This window comes from Aphelocoma coerulescens (assembly GCF_041296385.1).
Source record: "Aphelocoma coerulescens isolate FSJ_1873_10779 chromosome W unlocalized genomic scaffold, UR_Acoe_1.0 ChrW_unloc_scaf_3, whole genome shotgun sequence".
Taxonomy (NCBI): Eukaryota; Metazoa; Chordata; class Aves; order Passeriformes; family Corvidae; genus Aphelocoma; species Aphelocoma coerulescens.
Genome location: NW_027184082.1, coordinates 1,964,798 through 1,983,254, shown reverse-complemented (window position 1 = coordinate 1,983,254; position 18,457 = coordinate 1,964,798). Strand labels below are relative to the sequence as shown.

Below are 18,457 nucleotides of genomic sequence, written 5' to 3'. Positions count from 1 at the left end.
CTTCTGTAATACCTGGCAGCTCGGTCACGGGAGGCTGAGGCTACTTTCACCTTAGCGGAACCCCCTTGGTTAGTGCCTCCCTCCTTGAGTTCACGCACCCATGCTGCCAGGACAGAGGTGGGTTTCCCATCCCACCTTCTCATGTCTTCCCCACGGTTGCACAGAAAAAAACACAGCTCAGCTCGTGGGGTGTACCCTCTGTCTCTAGCCGGGGGACATCGGCCTCTGACTTGGGGGCCTATGACTCACACTGGTGCCGCACTGATCTTCCTCATCTCCTCCCTCATCTCCCCCTAATCTCCACTCTAAATTCCTATTTGAGGTCCTTAACCACGGCAGAGACATGAGATTTCAGCGGGCTATTGACCATACTGTCATAATTTCTGAGCTTGTTGGCGACGGAACCCACTGTTTCTTGGTTGTCCTCGGTTTTAATTGTTGCAGTGAAGGTGGTGTATTTCTGTGGCCCTAGCTTTGCCAGGTTCCACAACATCTGCCCTGTGCACTTGACCTTGTCAGGGTCATTATCATGCTGTCCATCCCTCCCAAAGAGTACCTCTAATGCTGCCACTTCTCTTAGCTGTTGGATCCCTTCTTCAAGTGTCTTCCATTGCATTCTATGATGGTACTCCAGCATTCTGTCTTTGTGAACGAACCTTGCTCTCACACTCATTAAGAGCCGCTCCCAGAGAGAAAGGGGCCCTGGCTCCCTCACAAATATCTGATCCACACCTGGGTCCTGGATCAACGATCACAGATACCGTGCCTCACCACTATCCAGTTGCATGCCTGTACCCATAAGGTCCCAAACCCGAAGCAGCCAGGTTGTATAAGGCTCACGCCCCCACCGCACAATGTCTTTTCGCATATTACGGAGACTGTTGTATGACAGGGACTCAGTGATGATTTCAGGTTCTGACTCCCCTGCTGGTTATGAGGGCCCTGGTTCCCCATCATCATTAACTGGACGTACTGATTTGGTCTTATACTTCCTCGTCTGCACAGGGGCGACTGCTGCTGGCTGTGATTGCCCTTGTGGTTCAGCTGGAGCCTGGACGGTTGTAACATCCATGGGTTCCCCTGCTGCACCATCAGTCTCTCCCCCTTTGGGGCAGGGACAGGGTTTCCCACTAGCTGGGGAGGTGTATTCCCTCAGCAGCACTTAGCACATCTTGTGCATCTCCTTCACCAGTGCCCCCACTAAATCTGGGTGGTTTATTTCAGAGGTGGGCTGTTGGGCAGTATCAGGCTGTGGGGCAGGGTCAGGCTGTGGTGCAAGATCTCTAGTGTCTGGGGCCGTGTCAGGCTCTGGGGCCGGATCTCTAGTCTCTGGGGCCGTGTCAGGTTCTGGGGCAGGATCAGGCTCTGGGGTAGGATCTCTAGTCTCTGGGGCCGATGTCTGAGTAATCTAAGTCAATCTCAGTTTATCCCTGAGTGCTAAATAGAGTAGGCCTACCAGCAGCAGTTGGTTAGTACCCAGAGGAAATCCAAACCCTTTGAAAATTGGTGGGGTGGGCCCAGAGAACTGGTTGAGGGGTTGGGAGAAAACTTCCCCTGGTGTCATTTCCTCACAGAAGGTACCATTTTTAACATAACCCCAAAAACATGCACTCAGTGTCTGAAAGCCCTTTATCCATGTGCCCACATTCCAAAGGAAGTTAAAAGCCCATGAATTCTTCACCTTATCGACCCATAGCGCAAACTGGATAACAGCAATGGTAGCATTAGTCAGAGGACCCATGTTTAAGTAAGGAGCTGCAAAGGGGAAGAATATAGCCACGACCCCCTGCCACCCAAACCAGGGTAAACTAGACCACATAGTCCTGCCTAACAAGGTTCCTATATCCAGCACACAATATTAAGTTACCCAGGAACTGTTATTCCTTTTTCACCCCTTTCTCTTGATGCCCTCAGGCCTCACATTGGGCGCCAAGATTTGTCTTGGTTTGAAAGACAGGTGTCTGCCAGGGAAGGCAGGAGTCTCCTTTGAAATGGAAAAATGCAACCCCCTTCCCTCTGAATTATTATAATTTTGAAATTAAGGGGCTTTCAAGCAAAGATATGAGGAATAGGAATAACAGTTCTTTATTAAAATATATATATGTATATATAACAAGGCAAACAAACAACAATGACTATGACAGTAACAACAAACAAAACGAGTAACCCAGTGCCAGCCTTCTCGGCTGTCAGACACTTTCCCCTTTGGTGCAGTTACGGTCGCAGCCAGCAGGGGTGCTGGCTGCTCCCGGTGAGCAGGGCAGGTGCGATGGTTCCCCCGTGGCTGCAGGGGGGGCTCCGGAGCAAGCTCGGGGAGCATGAGGTAATGGCGGCTTCAGATCCAGGGAAGGGATGGAACAAAGGCTTCACAAACCCCCTGGGCAGCCAATCCCAGTGTCCAATCGGAGTCTCGGGAACATCAGGCTGGAACAGCAGTGACGAGCACAAATCCCAGGCGGCAGACGAGATGTATCAAACTCCGGAGCTGCAGTGGGAACCCCCGGAGGTCTCAGCAGGCAGGGCGTGCGGGGCTACAGAGTAGTGAAGGCTTGAAGCCACGGCGGGGGAAGGGCGGCCGCAGCCCAGCTCCCAGCAGGGCAGGGAAAAGCAGGCTTGGGAATCCTGGGGTTTCTCCGGTAGAAGGAAGGCAGCTGAAAAAGCAGAAGCCTGCCGTGCTGACGAATTCCTTCCAGCCTCTCTCTCCATCCAAACACCGAGAACTAACTGCCCACAAGCCCAGGTGAAAAAGAGTAGCCTGTTGGACCCCTCCCCTTGTGGCCAGGTCTTTTGTTTCTCCCAAGAACCCAGCAATTTGTCGCCCCGGCAATATATATGGGAAAAATTTCTCAAGAGGAAAAAGAAGACAGAAGGGGAACTCCCCAAACCTCAACACTATGTAGCTCTTGTCCTCTGGGAATCCAGTGGAAAGGGTTGTCTGTGGTGTTCGGAATCTCAGATTATATCCAGGATGGAATGCTTGGTTCCTCCCTCTGGGTGGAGCATCTCAGCATGGGATGATGAGACATGAGGCAAGGCATTGATGGGCCCATTAACAGAAGATAGTTTAGAGGGAGTTATCTCTGAGTCATGCAGCAAGACATTGATGGGCTCATTATTAGATAGTCTGGAGGGAGGAGGCACGGAAACACTGCCCCGCCTGGTTTCAACAGCTCATGAGGATGGAAATAGAATACACTGCAACCCTGGACATTATCCACCCCTTATTCTATTACCATCTGCATCATCCCAAATCAATACCTTCCTTAAACTCTACACACACACACATATATATATGTATACACTGAAACACTACACGCAGTTCTCACTTAAGATTAGGTCTCCTTGTGGTACACAACAGGTTTCCCCATCTTTCTGCATTACCCACCAAGTGTAACCAGGTCCTTGAGCAAAAACAATCCCTCGGATGGGTTTGCCTTTGCCTGAGGTGGGATTAATATAAACAGTCTTTCCTAAAATACCTCTCAGGTGTACCACAGGGACTCTATCTCCATCCACTGTGTGCAAGGGTTCAGACTGGGTAGGACCAGTTGGATTGATGGACCCTCGGGTATTGACCATCCAGGTGGCCTTTGCTAAGTTCACTTCCCAATTTTTGAAGGTCCCCCCACCAAGTGCCTTCAGGGTGGTTTTAAGTAGTCCATTGCACTGTTCAACTTTCGCAGCAGCTCAGCTGGTGCATAAGGGATATGATATATCCATTCAATACGGTGTTCTCTGGCCCAGGTGTTTATGAGGCTGTTCTCAAAATGAGTCCAGTTGTCTGACTCGATCCTGTCAGGGGTGCCGTGTCTCCACAGGACTTGCTTTTCCAGACCCAAGATGGTGTTCCGGGCAGTAGCATGAGGCACAGGGTAGGTCTCCAGCCATCCAGTGGTTGCTTTCACCATGGTCAACACGTAGCGCTTGCCTTGGCAGGTTTGGGGAAGGGTGATGTAATCAACTTGCCAGGCTTCCCCATACTTGTACCTTGACCATTGTCCACTGTACCACAGAGGCTTCACCTGCTTGGCCTGTTTGATTGCAGCACAGGTCTCACAACTGTGGATGACCTGTGAGATGCTGTCCATAGTAAAGTCCATCCCGCGGTCACGGGCCCATTGGTATGTTGCATCTCTCCCCTGATGACCAGAGGTATCATGGGCCTAACGAGCTAGGAATAATTCTCCCTTGTGCTGCCAGTCCAGATCCACCTGTGATACTTTCACCTTGGCAGCTCGGTCCACCTGTTCATTGTTGCAATGCTCTTCATTAGCCCAACTCTTGGGTACGTGCGCATCCACGTGTTGAACCTTCATGGTCAGCCTCTACTTGGGCGGCTATGTCCTGCCAAATCTCAGCGGCCCAGATGGGTTCCCTCTGCGCTGCCGGTTGGCATTTCTCCAGTGAACCAGCCATCCCCACAGATCATTAGCTACCATCCATGAGTCAGTGTAGAGATAGAGTTTTGGCCACTTCTCTCATTCAGCAATATCCAAAGCCAGCTGGACGGCTTTAAGCTCTGCAACCTGACTTGATCCACCTTGTCCCTCAGTAGCTTGTGCAACTCGTCGTGTGGGGCTCCACACAGCAGCTTTCCACTTCTGGTTAGCACCTACAATTCGGCAGGAACCATCAGTGAAGAGGGCATAACGTCTTTCAGTCTCCGGTAGCTCGTAATATGGTGGGGCGTCCTCAGCATGGGTCACTTGCTCTTCCTCTTCTTCAGAAGATAATGCAAAAGTCTCACCTTCAGGCCAGTTTGTTATAATTTCCAGAATCCCAGGGTGATTCAGGTTTCCAATACGGGCACGCTGCATGAGGGCGATCCATTTGCTCCATGTGGTGTCGGTGGCGTGATGCGTGGAAGGAACCTTTCCCTTGAACATCCACCCCAGCACTGGTAGTCGGGGTGCCAGAAGCAGCTGCACGTCAGTCCCAATTACTTTTGAGGCACCTTGAACTCCTTCATAGGCGGCCAAGATTTCTTTCTCTCTGGGAGTGTAGTTGGCTTCAGACCCTCTGTAGCTTCGGCTTTAAAATCCCAGTGGTCGACCTCGAGTCTCACCAGACACCTTCTGCCAAAGGCTCCAGGACAGGCCATGGCTCCCGGCTGCAGAGTAGAGCATGTTCTTCACTTTGGGTCCTGTCCTGACTGGGCCAAGGGCTACGGCATGAGCAATTTCCTGCTTGATTTGGGCAAAGGCTTGCTGCTGTTCAGGGCCCCAATGGAAGTCATTCTTCTTGCGGGTAACCAGGTAAAGAGGACTCACAATCTGGCTGTACTCAGGAATATGCATCCTCCAAAAGCCTGTGGCACCTAGGAAAGCTTGTGTTTCCTTCTTGTTGGTTGGTGGAGACATTGCTGTGATCTTATTGATGACCTCAGTGGGAATCTGACGCCGTCCATCTTGCCATTTCACTCCCAGGAACTGGATGTCTCGGGCAGGTCCCTTGACTTTGCTCTTCTTGATGGCGAAACCAGCTTCCAGGAGAATACGGATAACTTTCTCTCCTTTCTCAAACACTTCTGTTGCGGTGTTCCCCCACACAATGATGTTGTCAATGTATTGCAGATGTTCTGGAGCCTCACCCTTTTCCAATGCAGTCTGGATCAGTCCATGGGAGATGGTGGGACTGTGCTTCCACCCCTGGGGCAGTCGGTTCCAGGTGTACTGTATGCCCCTCCAGGTGAAGGCAAACTGAGGCCTGCATTCTGCTGCCAGAGGTATGGAGAAAAATGCATTGGCAATATCGATGGTTGCGGACCACTCCGCTGCCTTGGACTCCAGCTCGTACTGAAGCTCCAACATGTCTGGCATGGCAGCACTCAGTGCTGCCCTGAACTCTTTCAGGCCACAGTAATCCACCGTCAGTCTCCATTCTTCACTGGACTTACGCACTGGCCATATAGGGCTGTTAAAGTGTGAGTGGGTCTTGCTGACCACTCCTTGGCTCTCCAGTTTACAAATCATCTCATGGATGGGAACCACAGAGTCTCTGTCGGTGCGGTATTGCCAACGATGTACTGGTCCTCTGGCGATTGGTACTTGTTGTTCTTCAACTCTCAGCAGTCCCACAGCAGAGGGGTCATCTGAGAGACCAGGCAATGTACTCAGGTGTCTGATGTCTTCGGTCTCTAGAGCAGCTATCCCAAAAGCCCAATGATGTCCTTTTGGGTTTCGAAACATCCATTTCTGAGATAGTCTATGCCGAGGATGCATGGGGCCTCCAGGCCAGTCATGATGGGGTGTTTCTGCTACTGGTTCTCAGTTAAACTCACTTTGGCTTCCAGTACAGTCAGCTGCTGGGATTCTCCTGTCACCCCAGAAATAGAAATGGGTTCTGTTCCCACATACCTTGATGGCATCAGAGTACATTGAGCGCCGGTGTCAACCAATGCTTTGTATTTTTGTGAGTCAGACGTGCCAGGCCATCGGATCCACACAGTCCAAAAGACCCGACTGTCCCTTTCCTCTACCTGGCTAGAGGCAGGGCCCCTCTATTCCTGGTCATGGTTCACGTTGCTCCCCTCCAGTGAATATGCTCCTGAGGTCCCTTCAAGAGAATCAGTCATATTATTCCTATACTGTCTGGAGTTCTGTGCGCAAGAGACTGGAGCAGCATTGACTCTAGATGAGCTTCTTGAGGTAGTTGTCCCTCTTTAGTTCACGTACCTGGGCTGCTAAGGAGTAGGTGGGTTTTCCATGCCACTTCCTCATGTCTTCTCCATACTCCTGAAGAAGAAACCAGAGCTTATCTCGTGGAGTGTATCCTCTCTCCCTGGCTGGGGGACGCCTGCTCCTAATGGCAGAGACTCTTGTTGGTTCTGGCGAGATCTGGTAAATCTCTTCCTTAAGTTCCTTTTTCAATTTCTGATGGCCCTCTTCAATCAAGCTCCAGACTTGCTCAGCCAGCCTTGTTTCCATGGATGAGACATGGGTGTGAAACAGGGCTGTGACAGTGTTCTCGTATTCTCAGTTTGTTCACCAGGGTGCCCACCCTGTCCTCACCTTCCCTCCATTGCAGCGTTGCCAGGTAACGGGAGTACATCTCTGGTCCAAGATATGTGAATCTCAACCACATCTGTGACATGCACTGGACACCATCTGGGCTCTTAGGAAATCTCTCCTCTTCTGAGAAAATGATTTCCAGCCCAGCCAATTCCCTCAGGCATCGGATACCTTGTTCCATTGTGCTCCATTTTCCTTGGTGCACCTGGAGGTGTTCTTTATAAAGGTACCTGTCCTTTACACTTGTCATCAGTTGCCACCAGAGGCTTAGAGTTTCTTGGGCTCCCCCGATCCTGGTCAATGACCACATCCCGGGACAGAGATCCCAGTTGCCTGGCCTCACTTCCATCCAGAATGGTGTCATTGGCTGCAGCGTCTCAGTTGCGGAGCAGCCAGGTCAGGATTGACTCATTTGTCTGACGGGTGAACTCTCTCCACAGGTCGCGCAGCTCACCCAGGAATAGCGACCGAGTGATGATCTCTGGCTCTGTCTCTTCCGCTGGGTGCGAAGGTCCTGCTGCATCCTCGTCAGTCACTATGCAGACTGATTTGCTTTTTGATTTCTTCTTCTGAATGGGGGCAACTGCTCCCGGTTTAGGCTGTTCTGGTTCGGTGACGGTTTGTGTGGAGACGCTGACAGTGCTTTTGGTTCCTTTCTCCTCTGTGACAGTCTGTATAGACATGGTCTTTGGTTCTTTGCTCTTTTTTTCCCTCTCATCCTGAGGATGCTGTGCCATAGCTCTGTTTCTATGCATGGTGTACATGGTGCACGCTGTACAGAGAAGACAAAGCAGAACTAACAGCAAGATTATGCCATCTTTGACATCCAGAGGGAACTCAATATTTTAAAAAATATTGTGTCATGCCTGAACGGCAGGAAAAAAACATTCTTTACTCCTCCCCCCAGGGGCTGGGTGCGATTGTTGAGGCCCCAGATGTAGCATCCTAGAATAGGACAAGCAAACCAAGTTGAGTATATATTCCAAATTATGGTCATTGCCTCGGAGATTATCACACAGTAGGCATAATAGACCAATAAAGCAAATTTTATACCATACCCTGGTTTTAACAGGAGCATTACAACCGGCAGGTAGTTCCCCATGTGCAGAAAAATATAGAAAGCTAGGTACAAGACCCATATAAGCATGTTGAGCATCATAGTAGGCGGCTTCTACAATACAAAATTGTAATTCTGACTTTTCTCAGTACCTTGCCCTACATTGGGTGCCAAAATATGTACTAGTTTGAAAACAAACCTGTGGGAGGCAAGAAGTCAGAATAACAATTTAATAGGGAAATAAAAAAAAATAAAGGCAGAAAACACTGCTTCAAACTGACAGAGTCAGGATACAACCTGACACCCTGTTAGTCAGGGTGGCAGTAGCAGTCCAATAAGATGGTGGCTGCAGTCCTCCTGAAGTGGTGGAAGTGGGTCTGTTGAAGCAGTGATCCTGTAGAAAGGGTCTGCTCTTCCTCGGAAGGTCCAGTGGTGGCTATGTAGCTCTTGTCCTCTGGGAATCCAGTGGGAAGGGTTGTCTGTGGTGTTCAGAATCTCAGATGATATCTAGGATGGAATGCTTGGTTCCTCCCTCTTGGTGGAGCATATCACAATGGGATGATGAGTCATGCGGCAAGGCATTGATGGGCTCATTAAGAGAAAGATAGTCCGGAGGGAGGAGGCAAGGAAACTGCCCCACCTGGTTTCAACAGCTCATGAGGATGGTAATAAAATGCACTGCAACCCAGTACATGTAGAAACAGCTGGGTATTCTGTTGGTCAGTGGAGTTGTTCAGTGTTTTATTACAGTATTGTGATCCTTTGGAAAGGCACATCTGTGGTAAACAAGTTCTCCTCTGTGTACTTGAAAAAGCACTATTTATGGTTAAAGCTTTTTATAATCTAGGTCACTGTACTAGTTTGAAAACAAACCAGTGGGAGATTGCAAGTCAGAATTATAATTTAATAGGAAAATTAAAATAAATGCAATGGTACAAGGACACTGACAGAGTCAAGATGCAACCTGACACTCTGTTCGTCAGGGTGGTGATAGCAGTCCAGATGAAGTGGTCCTGTTGAAGCGGTGATCCTGTAGAAAGGTCTGGTCTTCACCTGAAGGTCCAGTGTTAGCTCTTGTCCTCTGGGAATCCAGTAGGTACAGGCTGACTGTGGTATTCCAAACCTCAGGTAGGAATGCTTGGTTCCTCCCCCTGGGCGGAGCATCTCACAATGGGATGATGTAATTTTATGAGTCATGTTGTGAGGCTGGATGGCCCATTAATGGAAGATATCCCCCTGGAGGGAGTTATCAGGGATGTGTCATGGAAGAGATAAAGAACATTGCCCCACCTCGTTTTAACAGATGGTGATAGAATACATACTTTTGGTTACATCTTACATTGTAACCTAAGACAGTCACATAAAGTTAGACAATATTTGTCAAGCCATCAAAAGAGCTTAATGCTGTGCCCAGTTGTGGCCTTTTATCATAGCTTCTTTTATTCTACTGCATTAAACATTTGACTCAGTTCTCCGAACTGGTAAGTTGTATGTACCCTTGTACTCCAGAAATTCAAGTCTTAAACATCAAAGGTGCTGTGTAGGTTGCAATGAAGAAGCAGAGCTGTAGGTAAAAGTAGATTTGTACAGCAGAAATAACTTCTGTTTGCAGGACCAAATGCAAGGAATTTTAAAGTGAGGATTGGCTTGTGAGCAAAAGTTAGTAATCCAGATAGTGGGAGGTGAAGTGCAGACTAGTTTGCTACACATGTAGCATTGAAAATTATAAATCTATTGTAGGTGAAGAGCTTAAAGGGGAAAAATGATAGTTATGTTGCTGTTTGAATTTTCATTAATAGCCTGATTCTTTATGCTGTTACTGGTTCTTAATGGTCAGGTTTTTGTAAACCAAGGGGAGAACACTGTTGTGTTCCTTGATCCAGGCTGGGATTTCAAGTATGCTCAAATTTGTCTTTGAATGTCTCTTTTTAATTTGTTCCAGCTACTTCATCAGTTCCTGTGCTTAAGACAGAGCCTTCTCCCTCACTACCTTCTGCTGGTTCTCTGCCCAGTGTGGTGTCCACTACTGCTTCACTTCTGCCTTCAGCATCACAGCATGCAGCAACTTTGCCCAGCTTGCCTCAGTCCAGTGATCTGGCCAGCAGCTCACTCTCACAGTTAAGCAGGTACAGTAGGAGTTGTGATAAACTGAAAGGAGCTCAATTGTTGGGAAAGGACAGATGTAAGGGTGATTGTGTATGGGGCTGTCAGGCACCAGGGTCTCCTGACATTAACTAGAATTAGGAGGGATATTCAGAAGAGGCCAGGATGTTTCTGGTTGCAAAGTATGAGCTCTGGGCTGCCTCTTAATGATAGAGCAGCTGCTGCCCTGAAGTCCTAATGGTTGTCTTGGTTTAAGACAAGGTGAAAGGTGGACACTTTGAAATAAGTTACCTCCCCTTTAGTTTTAACCAATCCCTTTCCACTAATAAGGAGAGATGAACGAGTAGATATAAGTGAAAAAGTAACAGTTTACTAAAAAACCAAAACAGCAACAGGCAAAAATAATAACAGTAATAGTCACTAGTTACAAAATTGCTGAAATCTCATAGACTCCCTGGGAACAAGGAGAAATTAAAAAATAGCAGAGTAACCCCTCCCCCAAGGTGGTGACCTCCACAGGCAACCATTTGTGGAAAGACAAAGATGGCAGCAGCCCTCCCCCCTCTTTTCTCTCTGGTGGTGGCAGCAGCTCCATTGGTGAAGGTGGCTGGCATACTCTGGCAGCTGGAACTTGGTCAAGGGCTAGAACTCGTGGAGGGACTTTGCCTTCCCCTCGGCAGAAGATGGCAAGGCAGCCGGCTGGGGCAACTCGGACTCTGCGCCTTCCCATTTCAACTGGGTACTGCTGGTGGGCTGGAGAGATCATATGGAGTGGGGCTGTTCTGTTCTCATTGCAATGCTGCAGCTGCAGGCAGGCACTTGTGGAATTGGCGGGAGGGGAACTACCTGAGGCAACCCTCTAGGAAAAAAACAAAAACAAAAGAAACCCAAAGGAGAGCATCTGCCCACGATGCCTCAGCTCTATCCCCCTGCAAGAACAAAGGGAAAAAAGCCAGAGCCATGAGGCAAGAGAGAGTTCTGCCTGAGTGCCTCAACCTTAACAAACCTGGGCACCTCCCAGCCCTTGCCCCATGGTTGTTTTCCTGCTGCAGGGTCTTAAAGAGACAGTAACAATTTTGGGCACAGATAGATATGGAATACAATAACATTTTGGGTTACCTAGGACAGTGGTATATGAACAACTTTGTGTTTCAAGTGGCTCTTGCTTCAATCATGTCAGCTAAATTGATTCCCCCAGTTTGTTTTTCCTAATTTTTCTACAGTGCCTACTGTTTGTTTAGTGTTGTATGTTTGAAATCATTCCCCAACAATTTACTTCCTGGCTAATTTTGAAATATCATATTTTCATTTATATTTGTATTTCTTAAAATTAGAAAATTGAAATTATTCCACAGGGAAAATGTCCGCCTTTTTCTAAGACATTTCCTTAAGACACTTTGAAATGTCAGATTAGCGTTCCTGGAAGTTCATTTAGCACAGCTTAGCTCATTATCTATCTGATTTTTTAGTGCCTGTTACTTGAGCTTTGTCCTTGGACAGGTGACATCCTGAGGCTGTGCTGGTAATGTTTTAGTACTCACCTTTGTGTCGGGGTCCCTTCCCCCCGCCATGTAGCCCTGGGAGAGGGGCCTTGAGGAGAGGCATGGGGTTTCCCTGCCCCTGGTCAGCTTTGTTCGCCATTGGTTGGTTTGTGTTCCCCTGCGCGGGCGAGGACTCTCGGTCCCGTGACTAGAAGGGTTCCTCAGCAGAGCTCCGGCCATGTGGCTGGAGAAATAAACATCTCTCTGAAACATCTACCAAGAATCTGTCCATATATATATTTCTTTTCCATGGGACTCCTGGTTTGATACATCGTGTTACAGAATCCCCACTGTAACACCTTTGTACTGTATTTGTTAATATAAGAAACTAATTTTAAGGGCTATCACAGTTTTTTTTCTGTTTCACAGCTAGGACATAGTCTCTTAAAACACTAGTGTTTTCTGTTGAATAAAATGGTAAATGTGTCAAAAAACAAGAATTAATTCATTCATGTTGAAAACATCTCCCCACATTTGTTTGTTGAAAAGCTGTGTACATTGGTAGAAATTTTAGTTGGAGGATTGATGCTGTTGGTCAGATACAAAGCACCATGAAAGATGATTCTTGAATTCCAAGTATGTCTGGCTTGGTTGTGCTGGTGGCTCTTGTCTATGTCTCTACCATAGGTCAGATAGTGAATTAAGGCTTTTAGAAGAGCTGGGCAGAGTGGGCAAGGGAGTGGTTTAAAAAACATATGTAGGACTGAACTGTTTCTTTCCTTGCTGCTTGAAGTGGTGTCATTGTAATTCCTGCAGGCAGAGAACAGTTTTAAAGAGTCAAAGTAAAATTAATCTATGAAACTACCAAGATTTATTCTGGTCCCGCACCTCAAAGAGCTGCCAGAAGTGTTTGCCCTTTAATTAGGGCATATAATTTAGCCTGAAACTTTGCTATGAAAACTACTGTATTTTCTTGTGACTATTTCCATAGAGAACACTAAAATATTTGTTATGGTTAGGATCTGTCTTGCTTCTGATTTCACATGAGGAGGGTTTTTTTGAGCACTAAACCATACATGGTTTTCATGTCTTTGCTTTGTCAGTGTTCAATTTGTTTATTGTGCTGTAAGTTATGTTCTTGACCTCGAATGTAAGGTATAACTTCTCTCACTGTAAATGTTTAAAAAACCGTTTCAGTCACTTTTCAGGGAGATATTTGAAGATCTTTGGATCACAGAATCATAGAATGAACTAGGTTGGAAAAGACCTTTAAGATCTTCTAGTCCAACATATGGCCTAACACCTCCTCATCAACTAAACTATGGCACTGAGTGCCACGTCCAGTCTTTTTTTTTTTAAACACGTCCAGGGACGGTGACTCCACCACCTCCCTGGGCAGATGATTCCAGCGCATAATCACTCTTTCAGTGAAGAATTTTTTCTAACGTCTAACCTAAACTTCCCTTGGCGCAGCTTAAGACCGTGTCCTCTCATTCTGTCAGTTGTTGCCTGGGAGACGAGACCAACCCCCACCTGACTAGAACCACCTTTCAGGTAGTTGTAGAGAGTGATAAGGTCTCCCCTGAGCCTCCTTTTTTCCAAGCTAAACAACCCCAGCTCCCTCAGCTGTTCTTCATAGGGCTTGTGTTCCAAGCCCTTCACCAGCCTTGTTGCCCTCCTCTGGACACGTTTAAGCATCTCAATGTCCCTCCTAAACTGAGGGGCCCAGAACTGGAAACAGTACTCAAGGTGTGGTCTCACCAGTGCCGAGTAGAGGGGAAGAATGACTTCCCTGGTCCTGCTGGCCACACTATTTCTGATACAGGCCAGGATGCCATTGGCCTTTTTGGCCACCTGGGCACACTACTGGCTCATGTTTAGTCGGTTGTCAACCAGTACCCCCAGGTCCCTTTCTACCTGGGCACTGTCCAGCCACAGATGTATATCAGTGCTGCTGTTAGTGCCAAAAGTTCACAGGCCTGTTCAGTTAGGGGAAAAAAGATGGTGCTAAAGCAGAGTTGCTTTCTAAAGCAAAGCTATTGCAAATGTTTTTCATCAGGGGATATTACTGCAACCCTAGAGTATTTTACCATGTCCCGCAGCCGTAGGGAGGAGGAGGAGAGACGATCCAGCAGGCAGGAATTGTGCAGCAAGATTGATTTCTTTAATTATTTTACAAACTCTTTTATAGACTTTTTTCTTCATAGTCTAATTGGACAAATGAGCAGCCACCCCTTGGGGTGATTGTCTAAAATCCTAAAACATCCATTGTCAAAATATTTTTCTACTGTACTATAAACAAGACCTTTCAAGGCTGCAGGTGTTTAGTTGTTTACAGAACTCTGCTGCCTCTTCTGTGAGAGAGAAAAGTCTCTCACAGGCTTAGAAAATAGCAAGAAAATCCTTGCTAGCAGCATTTTTCTATCTACAAGGGGATTCTTTATTTTCATATTTTACAGTGTATGTATAAAACTGAACTAATAGTTCTGATTCATCTTTTCAAAGAGGAAATTGTTTTTGGTAGGGTGTAGTGGTATGAATTGGCCTTGATTAAATCGACAGATTCTGTAGTAGTATGGCTAACTTTTGGACTTTCACAGATGCTCTTCATTTGTTGGGGTTGTGGTTTTTTTTGAGCCTTGTCTTTTGAGAGTTTGTTGGGGCTTTTGGTAGAGTTATGGGTCAAATACCCTGCAGTTCTAATTAGTTTAACTAATGTTATGCAGGTTATGTGAGAAATACCGTAATGAGTCAAACCAAAGCACTATCTCACCTAATTAATACTTGTGCCCTGTGCCAAGCAGCAGCAGTTGCTCATGGAAAGAATGAGAAACAAGCCATATGTTTGTGTGAGTGTTCTTCTGGTTTTGGACTTGACATGTCTTGGAGTCATTGTTACATAATTCCTGAACCAGCAGTTGTTTTTCTAAAAATATAGTAATTTGATAAATATAAATGAATGGTGTTTTAGATGTTTCTTGTTAGTAATAGCTGTCTCTGTACTTCATTTTCATTTTTTTCATTAAACGGTAGAAGGACATTAGTTAAAGGGAAAATGTCAGGGTGTATGTATATTATACACACACTTCTACAGACAATTTTTTCTTTATTATCCTACTGTGTGTGTATGTGTATACACATACCTGCAATTTTTATTTTTTAACTAATATTCTACTACCTACTCTGTGTTTGTATATATGTATGTGTGTATATACATAGATATATATTAAAAATGTTTTAGGAAAAAATAATTTTATTAACTCTTTGCAATTTCTTTTTAGCTCCCTTTCCAATCATCAGAGCAGCCTCTCCCCTGCCTCAGTGTTGTCTTCAAGCACATCACATGTGGTAAGACCTATTTGCATTTCCCCAGATATTTGGCATATAGTCAGTTTATCTGATGATTAAGACCCTGTAGTGGTTTCTCAACTAAAACCAAGCTATGCTAAACTATGACAGACCCTCTCTTAGTTCAGTGTGCCCCAGTATGCTAAGAACCGAAACAAGAGCTTTATCTCTGGGAAGGAGGACTGCCAGCTCTCTAGTGGTAAAAAAGTCTTTACCACTTGTGATTTGTTTGTAGTAGATCAGGACTAGCTATTACAGAGACTTGCCAGTCACACAACTGTAGAGGAAATTTTTGTGCCAGCAAGGGGGGTATGGAATATAGAAAGAATTTCTTATAACAAACGTGTTTAAAAAACAAATAAAACTTTAGATGTGGCTGTCTGAAACTGCTCTAAAATGTGGACTGCTCGCCATCTCCACTGGAGAGGTTAGCTGGCAAAGTGCAGGTGATGGAATGGTACATGTCATGACAAATGCCTCAGGACAGATGATTTTAAAGTTTATCATGTGACATTGTTGTCACCTGTATATTTAATGCATTAGAGATAACAAGGCAAATGGTAGTGAACACAGTGCTCTAGATGAGGTTGCACAAATGAAAGTCAGAGAGACACTGCCTTGTTCTGTCTGTGCAATCCCAGTTGGGGTATGCAGATAGGTTACTGCTTTTCTTTATGCTTGAATTTTGGTTTGTAATGCTCCACCCCTGCTGTATATGTAATTTAAAAATCACACTTATCCTAATGTCTTCCTTTTTTGTTGTCAGAGTTCTTTTTGGCTTCTGTGTATTGATGACGCTGTTTTGCAGGTGTGATCAGCTTCCAGCTAAGGCACTGTATTGTGCTGGATTCAAACCAGGAACTCCTTTATCCTCATGTGTTCCTGTAATACATTTTGTTTGTGTTTCAGTTTACCACATTGACTCTGTTTTGGGGCACTGCAGTTTTAATCTTTTAAATTCCACAAATGCATTGAGGAAATCACAATTGCAGTGTCCTGTATTTTGAAAACAAATACTGTCTTTTGGAAGAATATAGTTTATGTAACATAACAAATACTAGCTTAAAGGAGTATACAAGCAAAAAGGGCAAGAAATAATGCAAGGGAGTGACATTTGAGTTACTGTGGTATAATTTTGTGATGATATAGTGGTTTGAATTTAACTGTCATGTAATAATTTTCTTTGAATACTTAAAAATCACAAGCACGCAATTTCATTGTTTGCCTGATACATAGATAATGCATTATTTTTTACATGTGCTGCTGTTACTTAAAATATTGTTTGGTTTGATTTTTAGTTTTGTTCCCTCCCCCCCTGCATCTTTCACTGTGCCTCATTTGCTCTGTGATCCTCATTCTTTTTGTCTCCTTTCTAGCACACTAGTGTTGAGAACACAACTTCACTTCAGCCTTCAACAACTTTTTCAACTGCTTCAACCTCAGCGACTAGCACCACCTCTTCAGTTGTCAGCATGGCAAGCAGTATGAACACTACAGCTAGCCTTGGCCTGAGTGTTACCAGTGTGTCTGCTACCACACGGGCAGCTCCCTTAATGTCTTCAGGTTTGCAATATTAACAGTTTATGTGGATAGACAGAGAACTTCAGTCAGCAGGACTGTCAGTTGAGCATCTTGTCAGCCATATCTATGCTAAGAAATCCACACTTTTGACTAGCATTTTCAGCATGCTTTATTTTCTGGGTTATAAAATAAAATTTCCTGGGTTTGTGTATTTGAGATATTTGTTAGGATGTTATGTGGCATTTATGTAGCATATTCCATCCCCAAATAGCTTTATAAATAGAAACCAGAGCAATTCTGACTTTGGAAGTTTTGGACTAGGAGATTCACCCTATTTGTATTCCAGGTTATAATCAGCTCCTTGCTGTGAGTTCACATTAGCTTTAATTTCAGTCTTATCTGTGACTTGAATTCATCTGTCAGTGTCAAAATATACTGCAGTGTCCTCATTATCATATGCCACATCCCTATTGCCACATCTAGAGAAAGGAAAAAAGTGTCTGATGTCTGGGTCATTCCACAGAAAATAGCACTTCAGAAAAAGGAACCACAGAGGGAAGGTTGGGAAGCTTCTTGCACTGAAGTGAAAGCAATGCTAAATTCTCTTTCTTTTCTAATCAGCCTGAACTGCTAAAAGGAAATCCTATGGAGACAAGTGAATGATTTAAATATTAAGATCAGACTTACTTACAGAAGAATTTCCCATTTCCATAGCTTGTAAATAAAGTGTCCAATGACTGGTCAAAGTGCATTTTTTTTACTTTTCTGCTTCCTAGCTCTGCTTCATGTAGGCAATTGAAACCGTTGCAATTTCCTCTTTGCTATTCCTGGGTGCAATAAGTCACCAACAAAAAGTATGCTGGCAACATTTAGTGCTTTCCAGTCTATTGCTGGTGATAAGGGGCAATGTGTTGACAGAGCAGAAAATGAAAGGAGATAATTTGCTCTTAGACTGAAAACAATGCCTGAATTTTGCCTTCAGGAGAGGACTGAGGAAAGGAGAAGTTCCTGTAATTCTTGTAATTCTCTTGGACAGAGTAAATAACAAAATTAGACTGTTCTCTGATGGGACTCTTCAGTCTTAAGTAGCCTGTGGTTTCCATTCCTTCAGGCATGGTTAAACTCTCCAGACTATTTTGAGCATTTTCATCAACCAGCACAAAATTCTTCTGTGTAGTTCTACTTTTACAAACTAAGACAGTGCAGATGCCAGGACTTGTGAGCTATCTTGTCTCAATGCTGAAGCCTTTTCTTTTCTAAAGACTTGTTAAAGTGCCTGTATTTTAATTCTACAGGCAAAGCTCCCCCAAATCTGCCTCAAGGTGTACCACCCTTGTTGCATAACCAGTATATTGTGGGACCTGGAGGACTTCTGCCTGCCTACCCAGTAAGCAATTTGTTTGTCCTTGATTGCTTAAGCCTTGGTGCAAGTGAGCCCTCCAGACCTGCTGTTGTCTATGCCAAGGCATTTCTGTTGGCACATGTTGCACATGGAATTCTTGTTCCAAATGCTGAAGAATGTTAAATGTATTCAGTGAGGGTTTACTGTTGATAGTAAACTATAACTGTTGGTACAGACCTGATCTGGCTGCTATTGAAGCTAAACATGCATGTTGCTATGGTTTTCAGCGTTATCAGGTTTTAGGCCCTTTGAATAAAATTAGACCCATTTAGGTTTATATTACTGGAGTGGATAGTATTACATAGTAATGTAATAGTAATAGTACATAGTAATGGTTGAAATGTGCCATGTGTCCTGTCTGTCATACTTTGAAAGATTGCACATAGCTTTTTGGTGTCTGACCAGGATCAACATATTTTTGGTTATCTGTTTTTTGAATCAGAAACTTTATTCTAATAATTCTTCTATATCACACCGAATGCAAGGGAATACCATAGGTTGCTTTGTGGTCTAGTCATCAAATCTTAAATCCTGC

The 18,457-nt window shown here is 45.2% G+C and overlaps 1 protein-coding gene across 7 annotated transcripts in view; it reads left to right on the top strand.

Moving 5' to 3' along the window:
- Window positions 1–18,457, top strand: part of LOC138102868 (ubiquitin-associated protein 2-like) — a 295,204-nt gene that overhangs the window by 183,109 nt on the left and 93,638 nt on the right. For all 7 annotated transcript variants that reach the window (XM_069000627.1, XM_069000633.1, XM_069000632.1 and 4 more), the window contains exons 17-20: window positions 10,010–10,193; window positions 14,933–14,999; window positions 16,376–16,562; window positions 17,816–17,907. In XM_069000627.1, the coding sequence (XP_068856728.1) occupies window positions 10,010–10,193; window positions 14,933–14,999; window positions 16,376–16,562; window positions 17,816–17,907 (530 nt within the window). The remainder of the gene's footprint in view (window positions 1–10,009; window positions 10,194–14,932; window positions 15,000–16,375; window positions 16,563–17,815; window positions 17,908–18,457) is intronic.